Source organism: Pipra filicauda, unplaced genomic scaffold (genome assembly GCF_003945595.2).
Source record: "Pipra filicauda isolate LSUMZ 115617 unplaced genomic scaffold, ASM394559v2 scaffold416_size611912_pilon, whole genome shotgun sequence".
Lineage (NCBI taxonomy): Eukaryota > Metazoa > Chordata > Aves > Passeriformes > Pipridae > Pipra > Pipra filicauda.
The window spans coordinates 557,911-571,904 of NW_024104550.1; the positions used below are offsets into that span (position 1 = coordinate 557,911).

Sequence of the window (13,994 nt, forward strand, 5' to 3'; positions counted from 1 at the left end):
AATAAGACATATTACAATAAGGTATATTATCAATAAGATATATTATCAATAAGATATATTAACAATAAGATATATTATCAATAAGATACTGGGAACTAAAGTAGTTAAGATATGAATAACAGTATCTATTAAATTCTTTAAGGGAAAAAACATTAATATTTATTAGTATCTGTGGTGGCTAATTAATACAATTATCTACTGTAAGGTCTAGATTCTATCAGAATAAATCAATTCTATCAGAACAAATCAATCTAGTTATTGGTTTATCTGTGATCAGTTATTAGGATCTATATTAGCTATTAATACAACTATTAGTATATTAGCTATAAATATAACAATTATTATATATATTAGCTATTAATACAACTGTCAATAGATTCTACAGTTGGGATCTATTGCATTTTATTGACAATATTCTCTGTTAGTATCTACCAGCACTTGTAGCATAATCACATATTATCATCTAAAGCTATGATTATCTATTAGAATAATTAGTAGATTTATTAATACTGATGTATTAATACTGGTGTATTACATTGATCAGCAGCTACAGGGGTATAAATATGTTGTGTCAGAACCTTGATGGGATGAAGGAATGATGGGGGAGACCCTCTGCCCTTCCCACCCCCCTGGAGGGGAACAAACTCCAAACTCAGCCTTGAATTTGTACTTTATTTTCACATATATATATATAAAAAAAAAAAACAAAAACAAAAACAAACAAACAAAAAAAAAACCTTGCAAGTATCAGACAAAACTTATGGAAAATGTACACACAAGTCCAACAAAAATATATATATATATATATATATAAACCAAAGCTTTTGCTGGGACACCACGTGTGGCAGGGCGGTGGCACAGGGACGGTGCTCCTGGGGCCGAGGTTTGCGGGCAGCAGAGCTCGGAGGGCGGGGATTTAGAGGCAGGAGGAGCCGAGCCCTCTGGGAGGAGGCAGGAGAGAGCCCCAGCTGCGGGTGGGAGGCTGGCACAGCCCGTGGCAGGAGCTAAAGGCACCTTCTGGCCCCTGTCCCCTCCCCACCAGCCTGGCTGCGGGGCCAGAGGTGCCACCAAAGCACAGGAATAAACCAGTTTTACCTGGGGCTGGCAAGAAAAATAAAAAACCCTGAGACGTCACTGACCGGCCCTGGTCTAGTATTAGTTCTAAGTTTGAGGGGGTTCTGCCGTTGCTGGGCAGTCCCCCTTAAAAAACCCAATTCTGAGGGGAGAGGGAAGCCCTGCCCCTCATGTACAAAGCAGACAACCTTGGTCTGGCACATGGCTGGAGATGGGCACCCCATCCTTGCTCTGCCAGCTCCTCTCCTCCCGTGGGATCACAGCTCCCTGTCGGGGAGCTCCCTCCCTGCACGGCACCGCCCGGGCTTCACCCAGACCACAGCAGTTCAAAGGCAAAGCAAAGCACTGAAACCTCCCCCAAAACACCGCCCTGCCACACCCCACGTCCGCTGCTCCTCCTCTGACCTGCACACCACTACAGCTCAGGTGCCTGGCACATCCCAAAAATTACCTTCCAACAGCCTCTCCGAGCAAGTTCGGGGTGGAAAAAAAACCAAAAAACAACAACGCATCAAACCCTTCCCACACATGTACAGAACAGATTACCTGGGGGGGGGGAAAAAAAGCCTCAAATCCTTCCACCAAGTAGCTTAATGGGATATTTCTTCCTAATATTGCTGTGGCTTCTCTGGAGTAGTAAAGCAAGTCCAGCTTTGCTAAGGCAACACCTGCAAGCCCACGGCTGAGGTAACGGACAGGTGAGTCAGGGAGGTGTCCCCTGCGTGCTGGGGCTCAGCACTGGGACACACGAGTGGCCTCTGGCTGTGCCCCCCCAGGTGCTGGAGCAGGGGTGGGAGAAGGCAATCCAAGAGCAGGAAAGGTTTGAAGGAAGAAAGCACTTAGTAGGTCTCCTCTCTAGTTCCTCAGATCGATGTATTTTTCGCTCTTCAGTCAGACAAAAAAAAAAGAGGGAGAGAGGGGGGATAAAAACAAGCAATTAGGGATGAACACAAGCTCAAATGCTCTGCTGCAGGTGTGTTAGTGACACACCCGAGGTGATGGGGGGGAGCTGCCAGCCTGGGCCACCCCAGCGTGGCCAGGCACCCACCCCAAGGGCAGGGGAGGGATGAGCTGTGCAGGCACAACCAGGGGTTAACTCTTGGCCCAAGACAAAGAGGGCTCAGGTGCTGCATCCTGTGGCTCCAGAGCGTGGCAAGCCCTGCCTTGGCACAGCACTGGCACTGGGAACAGTTGCTTGATCGACCCCAGGTGAGAGGAAAGCACGTGGGCCCAGAGAGTCCTCTCAGAGGTGCTGAGCAGGACCCACTCCTGCAGCCTCTGCCCTGACTCCTGGCCAGAGAGGTTTGTGTAGTTCCTTCTCCCTAAGGCCCCCTGGAGAGCCTGGCTGCTGCTCCAGGGAGCACGGAAGGAGGCAGAGCCAAGCAGAGCAGCGTGCTCCCAGGAGGTGCCAGGGGCTGGCACAGAGCAGAGCTGCCCACGTGTCCTCGGAGCTGAGATCCCGGTTTTCTCCCCTCCCCTCCCTCCCACGGCCCCTCTGAGCGCTGGTGATGGATGATGGAGGCCCATGCAGGGTGGGCAGTGCTGGGAGGGGAGCAAAGCATTACCTGGGTCACCCTCATCCCTCCTCAGCTCTGCTCCCAGCCCCGGGAAGAGGGCAGTGCCCGACGCCCCATCCTACCTGGTCAGCGGCGGGTCTCTTCTCGCCGTTGGCACCCTGCAGGAGCCCCGCCTCTTCGGGAAGTTTATCTGACTTAACTTCAACTACAATCTTGTCTTTACGTGCCTCTGGCCTTGTGCTAGGGGAGGGAGGTGACAATTTTTTGAGACATGGTTTGTGGTACCCGAAGAGGGGCAACGTGGCCAAGCCCTGGGGCTCCCTCTCAGGGGATGCTCTGGAGTGGAGCCTCCGGCTCTCAGGAAGCTTTGGGCTGCCCAGCCCCTCCCCGGGGAGGGGACCCTTGGCTGCTCTACCACTCTGCTGTCCTCTCACGGCCTCCCTGCACGGACTGGGGGGTGAGCAGTGCCCTGTGGGAAGCTGGAAAAGCTGCCAAGCCCCCGGTGCGACGCCCCGACCCCAAGGCTGTTCCCCCCCTGTGCAGGGAGCAGCTGGTGCAATGAGATGGGAAGCACAATGAGCGATGGCAGGAAGCACCTCTGGCCCCGTGGGCTCCCTGGGGGGTGGGTGGCAGTGCTTACATGTCCTGCTTCCCAGCGCGGCCACACGGGATCTTGCCTTTCTTGTGCAGGAAGTAGATGACGGCGCCCAGCACGGCCACCACCAGGATGGCCACGATGATGGCCACGATGATCACCCCCTGGCTCTCTGCTGCTGTCTTTTGATCTGAACGCGACAGGAGAGAGGGAGAAATCAACGCCTGTCCCACCACGGTCCTCTCTTTGTGGGCAAGGAAAGGATCCCTCCCCCAGTTCCCAGTGCTTGCCCAGCTCCCTGCAGGATGCAGAGCTCAGTACAGAAACGCTCTGTATGAACACAGTCTGCTCTGGGATGCCATGCCCCGTGTGCCACAGGAGGGTGGATAGCAGGGACTCCTGCAAGGCACCAGGCCATCCCTTTGCTTCCTTGCCCAGTAAGATCTGGGCTGCAGGGTGAGGTGGGTGAGGGCAAGCAGGCAGCTTTCCCACTGCTGGGAACAGAGCCTCTGCTTCCCTCCCGGCTCGGCAGGGACAGGAGCAGCGGGAGATGCAGTGCAGAGCCAGCAGCCAAGCTCCCTCCCCAGGCTAGATAATGTGACTCCTGCCAGAGCCTGGGCTGATGGACACCATCAGCAGACTGACCTTTCCTGACGGACTCCACTGGAAGAGCAGGAGGGGAGGGAGAGAGAGCGAGCTCAGCTCAGCCCCGCCACGGCGGCGCGGCACAGCCCCGGGCGAGGGGCACTGACACTGCTGGGGGGTTCCTGGGGGGCACAGAGCAGTGCCAGACACTCACCCAGCAGCTGGATGTGCTTCTCGCTGTCGCCCATCTTGTTGGAGAAGCGGCACATGGCCCCAGCCTTCAGCAGGTCGCGGTTCACACGCACCGTCAGGTTGCTGGCGATGTGCTGGTTGTCGACGTACTCGTGAGCCTGGCGAGGGGAGGCAGGGGAGGGTTCAGCACCTGAGCCCCTCACAGGGACCTGATGCCTTAAAAGCTGTATTATATCAGGCTGCAGCACAGCTCATGAGCACCTTCAGCTTGCTGAGTACCTTTGCACAAGATCTCTAAAAACGCTGTTTAACATTCCTGTCAAGAATTTCAACGGACAAAGAGATTTCAGCAGGGTGGAGAGTTCCTTATTTGCAAAAATGTACTGAGAGAGAGACATAACAGAGAACATAACCCCTGATACAACCAGGCAAAGCTATTCAGCCTTGAAACCATTCCAGAAGGTGTCATGCTGTGCCAAAGACCACGGAATAAGTGAGGAAGATGAAGACAAGGGGTCTTTGGGACCTCCAACTCGAATTCAGGAGGTGTGTCGAGGGTGGTACTAAGGGAGGGACGGTTTTGGAGGTGGGTGTGACAGCATGAGGTAATGCTTTGAATTATTAATTAGGTGACTAAATAAAATCAAGAGGCTTTGGCAACTCTGCACGCACGCTTTGGAAGAAATCAGATCCTCGTGCATCCCACGTCGTAACAATAACAGGAACTCTGCCTGCTAAAACCCACTGGCTGAGTCTTAGGAATTTTCTTTCAAGAGCCTGGACCCCCTCCCCAGCTCTCACCGTGCCGTTGACGCTCCAGTGGACGGAGGGCCGGGGGAAGGCGATGGCCTTGCAGGTCAGGTTCACCACCTCGTCCTGCCGCACGTACAGCGGGGAGCTGATGGCCACGATCCGCGGCTTCCCTGGGGAAACAGGGGCTCCCTCTGTCAGCCTGCACCTCCACCTGACACCTCAAACTCTGCATTATGTGAAATTTTAGCACAGCTCTCCGAGCACAGCACTTTTAGCCCACTAAGCACCTTTGTATTAAGACTCCTAAAATGCTGCCTAATGTTTCTGGGCGAGAATTCCAACAGGTAAAGATTTTTGCAAGGTGAAAAACATCTTATCTGTTAAAAAATGTACTCAGAGTAAGACACAGCGGGGTCACTCACTTAATATAACCAAGTCAAAACTTAAAGAAGCCTTGAAGCCGTTCCAAGAAGGACAGAGATGACAAGGAGGAGGAGGATGGGGATGAAGGGGTGTTTGTTTTGTGACCACCAACTCGAATTCAGGAGGTGTGGTGAGGGTGGGACGAGGGCACAGGCAGTTTTGGGGCTGGGTGTAACCAACGAGGTAATGTCCAAGTGTTATAATTAAATGGTGTTATAAAAATTGTAAAGGCCTGTGCTGTCGGGGTGTGCAACACATTTTGTGCCACAAAGTCTTGCCACAATTAAAAAGCTGTTTTCCACCTTTCTGTGCTCAAAACTGTCCAGAGAATTGTTTCTGATTTTAAACAACACCCCCACTCCAGCTCTTACCCTCGACAGCCAGGGACACCTGCTTGCTCTGCTCCAGCCCTGGTACACTCGGGGCCACCACCTTGCAGCTCAAGTTGTTGGGAGTCTCGAAGGTGAGGTTGCTCAGGAAGAGCTGGTTCCCATCCCCCATCTTCCTGCCCTGTTGGGAAGGGAGGCCCCCAGCCATCAGCCCCGGGCACCAGGCACTTCTGTGCTCAGCTCACACAGGGGCTCAGGCTTCCCTGCCGTGCTCAGCCTGCAAGCACAGGACCTCCCTGCAGTGCTGGCCAGGAGGTAACGAGGTAGAGAGGGACAGTGCAGGTCCATGGAAGTGGGAATCCTTCCCCTGGCCCCTCGGGAGAGATGCAGCAAGTTCCTGACTCTGCAGCAAGCTCCTGGCTCTGCCCAGTTTGCTGCAAAGCCCAGGCTGAGCCTGAGCACAACAGAACCCTGCTCACCTTCTCATCCGTCCACTGGTAGTCCAGGGCCACAGGGCTATGGGCATCGCAGCTCAGGGTCACACTGCCCCCTTCCCGAAGGGGGGAGGACGGCTCCATCTCCACATGGACGCCCTCGATGTCTAGGAGAGGGATGGAGAGCAGGGCAGGGTGAGCAGGAGGCACGAGGCACCCACCACGAGCTCCACAGGGTCCCAGCCCGCTGTCTTACAGTTCACAACAAGCTCCACCTCCTTCTCTAGCTGTGTCATGTCATCCAGGTCCAGGCTCTCGCATCTGTAGAGGCCACTGCTGCTCTTGTTCACGCCGTGCAGGGTCAGGACCCCGCTGTCGGTCTCTGCCAACGACGACAGTTCCTGCCACTTGTCATCCAGCTGCAGGCAATGGGGAGAAAGCAGAGCCCTCAGCACCCTCCACAGCCACTGCATCCCACTCCCCAGGGCGCTCCCAAAGGAGCAACCAGGACACGAGGTGTTTGCCGAGGCAGAGGTGCCCAGGTGCCCCCTCTGGCCTCACCCCTCTCTTGTAGAAGCTGAAGACAGGAGGTGGGTTCCCATCAGACTCACACACCAGCTTCACATTGTCCCCTTCCTTCACCAGTGCCGAGGACGGCACGACCTGCAGCTTCAGGTGCTCCGCGGGGTCTGGGGGCAGGGCAGGGGCAGGGTCAGTGCCAAACCCCGCTGACCAGGCAGCAGGACCACCCCCCGGCCCCTCACTCACAGAAGACGGTGATCTGGACCTTCTGGGACTCCAGGGTGTGCCTCTGCCCCCGCAGCCAGTAGTGCACGGTGCAGTGGTAGTGGGAGTCGCGGTCCTCGCGGGTGACGGTGTCGAACAGGATGCTGCTCACCGAGTGCAGCCCGCTGGACTCGCGGGTTCGCGAGTACCTCATCTCTGCAGGGGTCACAGGGGACACAGCCGCTGTCCCCAGCCACGGCAAACGGGGGCCACCCCCTCCTTTGGGCTGCCAGCCCCCAGCCGACGAGGCCCCGGGCAGCACGAGCACCCCGGCCCCTCTGCCGAGGTGCTTCCCCATCCCCACCCAACTCACGGTTCTCCTGCAGGTCAAGCTGCTCCCCGTTCTTGTGCCACGTGATGTTGGCAGGGGGGAAGCTGTTCTTGCTCTCACACTTGGCGATCTGTGGGGGCACAGTCAGCCTTGAGCATGAGGGTGCTCCCTCGGGGAGAGGGGAGTGGGGAACCTCCCCCTGCCCTGGGCAGGGCCACTCCTCACCTGTGAGTTGGCACTGTTATGCACAGAGATGCCTCCTGTGTTGGGCTCAATCACAGGGGTCTCGGGGACCTCTGGAAAGAGAAGCCACCCCGCAGGTGTTAGGAGGGATGGGGTGGGACCCCCCCCAGCCCCACAGAGCAGCTGTGCTGCCCTCCTGCCCCGTCACTCACTGTAGACGTGGAGCTCAGTGTGGCTCTCGCCCACGCCGGAGCTCCCCGCTCCGACCTGGCACACGAAGGTCCTGTCATCCTGCACTGTCACCTTGCTGATGGACAGGGCCTTGTCCTCCCCCACCGACAGCCTCTCCTTGTACTCCGTGTCGTCCTTCAGGACCTCGCTGTCGGTGACGTGGCACAACCTCACCGGGCTGTTGGTGTGAGGTGTCGCTGTCTCCTTGCGGTCCACCTGCAAGGCGAGGGGCAGAGGCTGGGTTGGGGAGCCCGGGGGAAAGCCCTGGGGTGGCTGTGCCCCCAGCCCACTGCCCAGCTCTCCTCTGCCAGGCCAGCACTCACGTAGAACCAGTCGATGTAGCTGTAGGAACCATTCCCAGGGATGTAGAAGTTGCACTCGATCCTGGCCGTGTCTCCGATCTCCACTTCAACCACGGCTGGCGTGGAGACCTCCAGTTTGCTGGTTGCAGCTGTGGGACAGAACCTGCTGGTAGGGGCAGGAAGCCCTTGTGCCTGTCCCCATTTCCATCCCCCAAAGGGTGTGGGGCAGAGCCGTGTCCTGTGCCAGTGTCCCCTAGACTGGGGATCTCTCAGCAGAAAATATCCCTCCCAAGAGGCAAAGCGAGCCCTGGGCAGACCATTGCCAGAGCTGGAGCCATCAGCACATCACCACAGCAGCCCCAGCTACAAACGTAAAAGCTCTATTAGGCTTAATCATAGAATCTAATGATCTAATCACATGTGCCCCAAGCCATTACCCAGCCCAGCAGGAGTGCCAGCCACACTGCCTTCAGCATCCACAGAAAGCCCGTGGGCTCAGGTACCAATCCTGTTCCCAAAGAGGGGACAAGGCATGTCGTGCTCACACCACCAGTGTCCCCAGGACACCTGGAGACATCCACCCACCCCACTGCTGTTGCAGCCCCCCCAGACCTGCCCTGCCCACGGCATCCCAGCCTTTCTGAAACGGCCAGCAGGACCTCTGACCCCCAAGCCCCCACACACCACGGAGGTAGGGAGCAGCTGCACCCTGCTCAGGGTCTTACTGTCCCCAGGGGCCAGGCAGGGAGCTGTCAGGAGGTTAGCAGAGGTGGGCAAGGGGCTAGAGATTGAAGCTGGTGGCACAAGGGCTGCACCCTCCCACATCCCAGGACCAGAGCCCTGACATCAGCCTGTGCAGCCCCCACAGCAGTCCTGTGAGCTGAGGCATGAATGAGGTGCTGTGTTCCTCCACAGCGGGATGGGCACACAGGGCAGCAGCTCAGGAGGGGTGTCCCAGCCAGCTGTGGCTCCCTGCTGCTCCCTTTCCCCCTCCAAGGGTCCATCAGGGGGGCAGCATGTCCCAGAACACCACAGCCGTGGCACAGCCAGGACTGTCAGGTCCCTCCACAACAGGAATCCAGAACCCAGTGGTTGGAGCACCCATCCCTGCAGCATTCCCAAGGCAAGCCCCTCTCTGCCCACGCTGCAGACCCAGCTCTGTCCACCCACAGCACGGGTGGCACTGGGGACTCGCACCCAGCGAGCAGGGCTGGCCCACCCCTGCACCCCACCTTCCCTGCCAGCCCAGCCGCCCGCAGCAGTAATGGAGCTCCTGGCCATGCTCCAGAACGGATGGGCAAGGTAATGGCTATTGATCCAGGACAGGGAACGGAGCAGCTTCCCAAGGGATTGGGAGCAGCTCAGCCCCAGTCGGGCAGAGCCGAGGCAAGGGCGGCATCACAACAAGGCTGGGAGTGTCACCGCCACCAACCCCGCGGGTGACAAAGCAAGGGGGGTCTGCATGCCCCGGGCTGGCACAGGGCCCTGCAGAAGGTCCCCCAGCAACAGAGCCAGCCCAGGTACCGGAGCTGGGGACAAGAGGCCTGGAGGAAGCAGCTGTGTCAACATCTCCCGTGATAGCACAGCTCGGTAACAGCCACCGAGGCAACTTCAAAGGGCAGCGCCCGTGTCCACAAACTGCTCTTTGTTTGGAGTGGGTACGTGGTGGCACAGTGCCAAAACACAGCCAGGAGCCCCTTCTGCCACAGCAAAGGCCTCGGACTCGCAGGACCAGCCCAACAGACAGTTTTTGGCTCTGGTCCATCCCATGGGCACGGTACAGCTGGCACTAAGCAAAGAGGGATGAGCAAAGCATGGCACGGCAAAGAAGGTGCTAGAAAAACAGCAGGTGATGCCCAGAGATAAGAGTGCACTGGGGACAGGAAATTAGACCCAGTGTACATAGGAAAAGATAACTTTGAACTGCAGGCACCTGCCCACCCTGTACAGCCACGACTTGGCTGCCTGGTGCTCGCAGGCACCTGCAGAACTGGGCAGGAATTGGGCAAGCCTGGGGCTGGGGTGTGGCCCTGCTGCCACCCTGCACTGTCCCCTGAGCTGTGACTCTCTGAGCTGCAGGCAGCTAGGCCAGACTTTGCCTCTCCATCCCTCCCGGGGCAGAGCCAGCCCCTGGGAGAGGGAGAGCTGCTGGCCCTCCCCCTGACCCGCTCGGCATGAGGGCCCTCAACCAGGCAGCAGAGCAACCGAAACCATGAGCTCAGAGCTGGAGAATGGCTGGCATCTGGGGCTGGCATGAGGCACACATCCCTCCCAACCATCCACACTGCCCTTGAGGAGGCTGACACGGTCGCTGCAGCCCCCACCCTGCCTGTAAGAAGGGCTCGCTGCTCCCCACCTCCTCCGGGACAAGCTGGAAGGAGCACCCAGCAGCCAGCTGGGAGGACACAAGGTTCCCCCCCAACCCTGGGGGTACAAGGCTTCCTTCTGCAGCTCCGAGACCTTTCTGCTATTTGCGTGGGCAAGCTGGAGAGGCGCTGGGCACAGGCACCCTGGCACAGCAGGCTCTGGAGGCTTGGCCATCCTGCCCTGTGCCCAGCACAGCTGCAGACACCAGGTCTGGTGAGGGGACCTGGAGACCCCCGGGCAGCCCAGCTGCAGAGCTGAGCTCCGTCCACCCCGAGCGCCTGGCACAGCTCCAGAGGAGACCCAGAGATCTGGAGAGGGAGGACGTCTGCAGCGAGCGAGCAGGGAAGGAAGGAGAGCCCCCGTGCCTTTCCATCTGGCTGGCCGACAGCCGGCCGGCAGCCAGAGCTCCACAAGAACAAAGATCTGCTTTTAGAGCCCGGGAAAGGGGGTGGGGAGCAGCGCGAGTCCCTCGCCAGCCTCCTGCAGGGCCGAGGTGTGCGGGGAGGCGGCGGCGAGGAGCGCGGCTGCTGCACAGAGCCCCCGGCGCGGAGCCCCCCGGCCCGGAGCGAGAGGAGGGGCACCGCAGGGTGTCTGGAGCCGCACGTGGGATGCCTGAGGTTTCCGCGGGTTTGCGTTCCCCCTCTCAGGGAAACCAGCTGCGGCCAGATCCCGCCTGCTCCCAGCCACAGGCACACATGCTACCCTCCTGTTCCCCGGGAGAGCTGCCCCTCCTGCACAGATCTCCGAGCCGGGGTGCCCCAGCTCACAAAGAACAGCGTCACCTGCACCCCGTCTTCTTCTTCGTGGAGAGAAAGAACATGGTGCAGAGCCCCGGCCCCGCAAGGAGCAGCACCACCAGCAGCGCCCAAAAGCCTCCGCCCCAGCCCAGCCCTGCCCTGGGATGGGGATGGAGCCAGGGCTCTGCTGCCGCAGGGACCAGCACCTTGCACCCCAAAACAACCCGTCAGGACCCCGTCATGTGCACCAGGAGAGGCCAAGCTCTCAACCCCACCCCAAAGCTCGGTGACAACACCCAGAGTCCCCTCTAACAGCAGGATCGCGGTGCAGAAGGGGCTGGGGTGGCTCTGGCAGCCCCAGGGTGGGCTCAGCCCCCCGCTCCGGCAGCACTGGCTGGCCTGGGAATGTCTTGGCTGTGGCCCCTCGTGCTTCTGGGAAGCATCAAGCCTTTTCACGTGGCTGGGCTTCCAAACACACCGACGCCGCCAACCATTGAGAGGCTCCTGGCTCGGCACATGTGCTGTGGGAAGGGGATCCCGGCACGGGCCGGGGGTGGGAGCAGCCTGCTTTAGACTCTGCTCTGAGCCTGACTTTGGCTCCAACACCTCGGCCCGGGCAGGTTCCCAGCGGCGGGGCCACCTCCGCAGCACGGCGGGGCAAGGGAGCAGCCAGCGCACCGGGACCGCTCCCGGGCCCCCGGCGAGGGGAGGGAGGGAGGGATGCGGGGAGAGGGGCAGGGCAGGAAGCGCAGCCACCCCCCGAGGGTGAAAATGGACTGGAAAGTGGATAAAAAAAGAAAGCGCTAAAAAAGCCAAGAGAAACACAGCGCTCAGGGGAAAACTCCTTAGAAGGAAAGGGGTGGATGCCTCCCAATAACAACCAGCTCCCTGAACGCACGTGGGGCACCCGTCAACCTTGGGGGGCTGCAGAGGGGCCCCCAGAGCGGGACGGGGCACCCAGCCCCACCCTGCCAAGGATTGCGGGGCCGTGCGGGCGGGGACACGCGCGGATCCCACCTGGGCTCTGCCCCGGCCCCGCGATCCGAGCATTCCCGGCGCCGCGCCAGGCACCGCCCGAGGGGCGCAGCGCTCCGGGGCTGCTCGGGCTTGGCCCCGGGGGAGGGAACCCCCTCCGGCTGCCGCCCCCCCGGGGAGCAAAGCGCAGCCCCGCACCCCCCGCGGTGTCCCCCAGGGGCGAAGGGCATCCCCCCGCCCCGCGCAGCGCCCCGGAGCGCTCCCGCAGGTGCGCGCCCCGCACCGCCCCGCACCGCCCCGCACCGCCCGGCCCGGCCCGCAGCCGACTCACCGCAGCAGAGCAGGAGGCAGCAGCCCCAGCCCAGGGCGAGCCCCGCCGCCCGCCGCCCCCCAGCCATGCCCGCCGCCACCACCGCCGGCCGCCCGCGACTGAAGCGGGGCCCGCGGGGCTGACGTCAGGCGGAGGAGGAGGAGGAGGAGAAGGGAGGAGGGAGGAAGGCGCTGTGCCTGCCTACCGCCCGCGGCCCCTTATCACCCCCCAGCGGCAGCCGGCCGGGCGCCGCCGCGCCCATTCCCCGCAGCGCCGTGCCCGTTCCCCGCAGCGCCGTGCCCCGGCCCCGCACGGCAGCGGGCAGCGCTCAGCTCGGGGGTCCCACACCCCCTCCCCGGCGTCCCCCCCCCAGCACAGCCCCGCGTATTCCAGGCGTTCCCAGCGGTGCCGGAGGGGCTCGCAGCTCCTGCCAGCTCCTGCCTGCCCGGGCGTGCGCGGGCTGAGCGAGGCAGACAGCCGGGCGCTGGAGGTGGAATCGCTCGCAAAGTGTTTGGGATCGGGCTGTTTTCCTTGGGGTTTGGGGAATGCCGGCGGCAGGGACTCGGTCCCCGGGAGTCCAGTGTGCAGGTGTCAGCGGCGACGATCAGGAGGGACCTGCTGCCCCCGCTCAGCCCCACACTCGGCCCTAAAGCCCAGCCGCAGCTGCTGGCTCACCTTTGAACCCGCAGAGCAAACACAAAAACATGGGGGGGGAACCACTCTTTGTCATTGTCTGGGCTCTGAGGAGGCACCTGGTGATGGCGGGGTCCGCGGGGTGCAGCAGGGTCGTGTCCCAGGTGCTGTCCCAGGCAGGTCACTGAGGTTTGCGGGGTTCCTACCCCAAACCGGTGTCCCCAGCCCCACAGAGAGCCCCATACTCTCCCCGAGGCAGGGCCCCAGGGCACAGCGAGCCGCGGCCGAGCCCCCGCGCAGCTGCTGCTGAATGGGGCGGCTGTGCAGACGCCGCTCGCCGCCGGGGCAGGGGCAGCACTGCTGGCCCGGGGGCGGGGGGGCTCGCAGGGCTGCACAAGGCTCCCATTATCCAGGGGTAATCACCCAGCCGGACGCAGCCCGGCCCCTCCGGCAGCCCGAGGAGGAGCACAGCAAACCCCCCCAGGTGCTGTGAGTTGCCCACAGTCAAACCACGCAGGACAGGCGGGGACAGTGCCCCTGTCTCGTCACAGCCCAGCTCTGTGCCCCAGTTCCCCCCGGGTCAGTCAGAGCCGGAGGGGCTGTGTTGGACCGATCTGGGGTTTCCTTCCCCTTCGAAGTCCTTCTGTTTACCGTGCTCACTGCCCATTCACAGGACTCCCAAAGCTCACTGATTTGGGATCACCCCACCCGGGGACAGGCTCAGGGCTGTCCCCAGCTCAGCGCTCTCCTTCCACTCTCACCCCAGGGCTCTGAACCTTTGCACATCCTTTACTCTCCTCTGCTTGTTTTCCCTGCAGCACGATCTGTGCTCCAGGGCCCGGGCAGCACGGGCTGCCTATCTCTGACCCCGCTGAGCCACCCGAGGGCTGGGCTGCAGGTTCCCCTGAGGCACAGCATTCCTCCCAGGAATCCCCGAGCACCCCTGTGCTGGCCCCCAGCCCCAGCCCTGCTCCCCCGCTGGTGCCATGCAGCGGGGCTTCCCATGCCCTGCTCCTCCACCTCCTCCTCCTCCTCCGCCTCCTCCTCTTCATGCCTGACCAGCACCCCCCCCAACACTTTCCCAGCCAAAGACTTGATGATTCATCGGAAATGATTAAATTTTTTCCCCATAGGATTAGTTACTTAAAATGGCAATGCTGGGCAGCGATAAGGCTCGGAGCCCTTGTGCTGCCGCTGGAGAGGGGAGGCCTCCTCCCTTCGCCGGGAGGAACAAGTGCAAGGGAGCTGAGCCATCATCCACAGGATGCTCGGGAGCTGCTCTCCAGCCCCACGGCTG

General features: G+C 60.5%; 1 protein-coding gene across 3 annotated transcripts; it reads right to left on the bottom strand.

The window, feature by feature from the left end:
• Nucleotides 1-715: 715 nt before the first annotated feature.
• Nucleotides 716-12,152, bottom strand: MCAM (melanoma cell adhesion molecule). 3 transcript variants are annotated; one of them, XM_039385510.1, is made up of 15 exons: nt 12,086-12,152; nt 7,697-7,824; nt 7,355-7,589; nt 7,185-7,255; nt 7,002-7,089; nt 6,671-6,844; nt 6,464-6,591; nt 6,159-6,321; nt 5,948-6,069; nt 5,511-5,649; nt 4,765-4,886; nt 3,986-4,121; nt 3,232-3,376; nt 2,714-2,831; nt 716-1,959 (listed from the first exon to the last, which is right to left on the bottom strand). In XM_039385510.1, exons 1-15 carry the CDS (start codon nt 12,150-12,152, stop codon nt 1,930-1,932), a joined length of 1,866 nt encoding a protein of 621 aa, XP_039241444.1. In that variant the 3' UTR covers nt 716-1,929. The 3 variants fall into 3 exon arrangements, with proteins under 3 accessions (XP_039241444.1, XP_039241445.1, XP_039241443.1); XM_039385511.1 differs by lacking the exon at nt 2,714-2,831; XM_039385509.1 differs by lacking the exons at nt 716-1,959; nt 2,714-2,831; nt 3,232-3,376 and adding an exon at nt 3,385-3,849.
• Between the last annotated feature and the right edge of the window lie 1,842 nt (nt 12,153-13,994).

What these genes read in the sequence shown, in the direction of transcription:
- MCAM (XM_039385509.1), bottom strand. Translation starts at nt 12,152, where the DNA reads ATGGCTGGGGGGCGGCGGGCGGCGGGGCTCGCCCTGGGCTGGGGCTGC. An exon ending in CACTGAGCTCCACGTCTACA is followed by an intron (nt 7,256 to 7,354) that starts GTGAGTGACGGG and finishes TTCTCTTTCCAG; the next exon opens with AGGTCCCCGAGACCCCTGTG. An exon ending in ACCAGTGGACGGATGAGAAG is followed by an intron (nt 5,650 to 5,947) that starts GTGAGCAGGGTT and finishes CCTTCCCAACAG; the next exon opens with GGCAGGAAGATGGGGGATGG.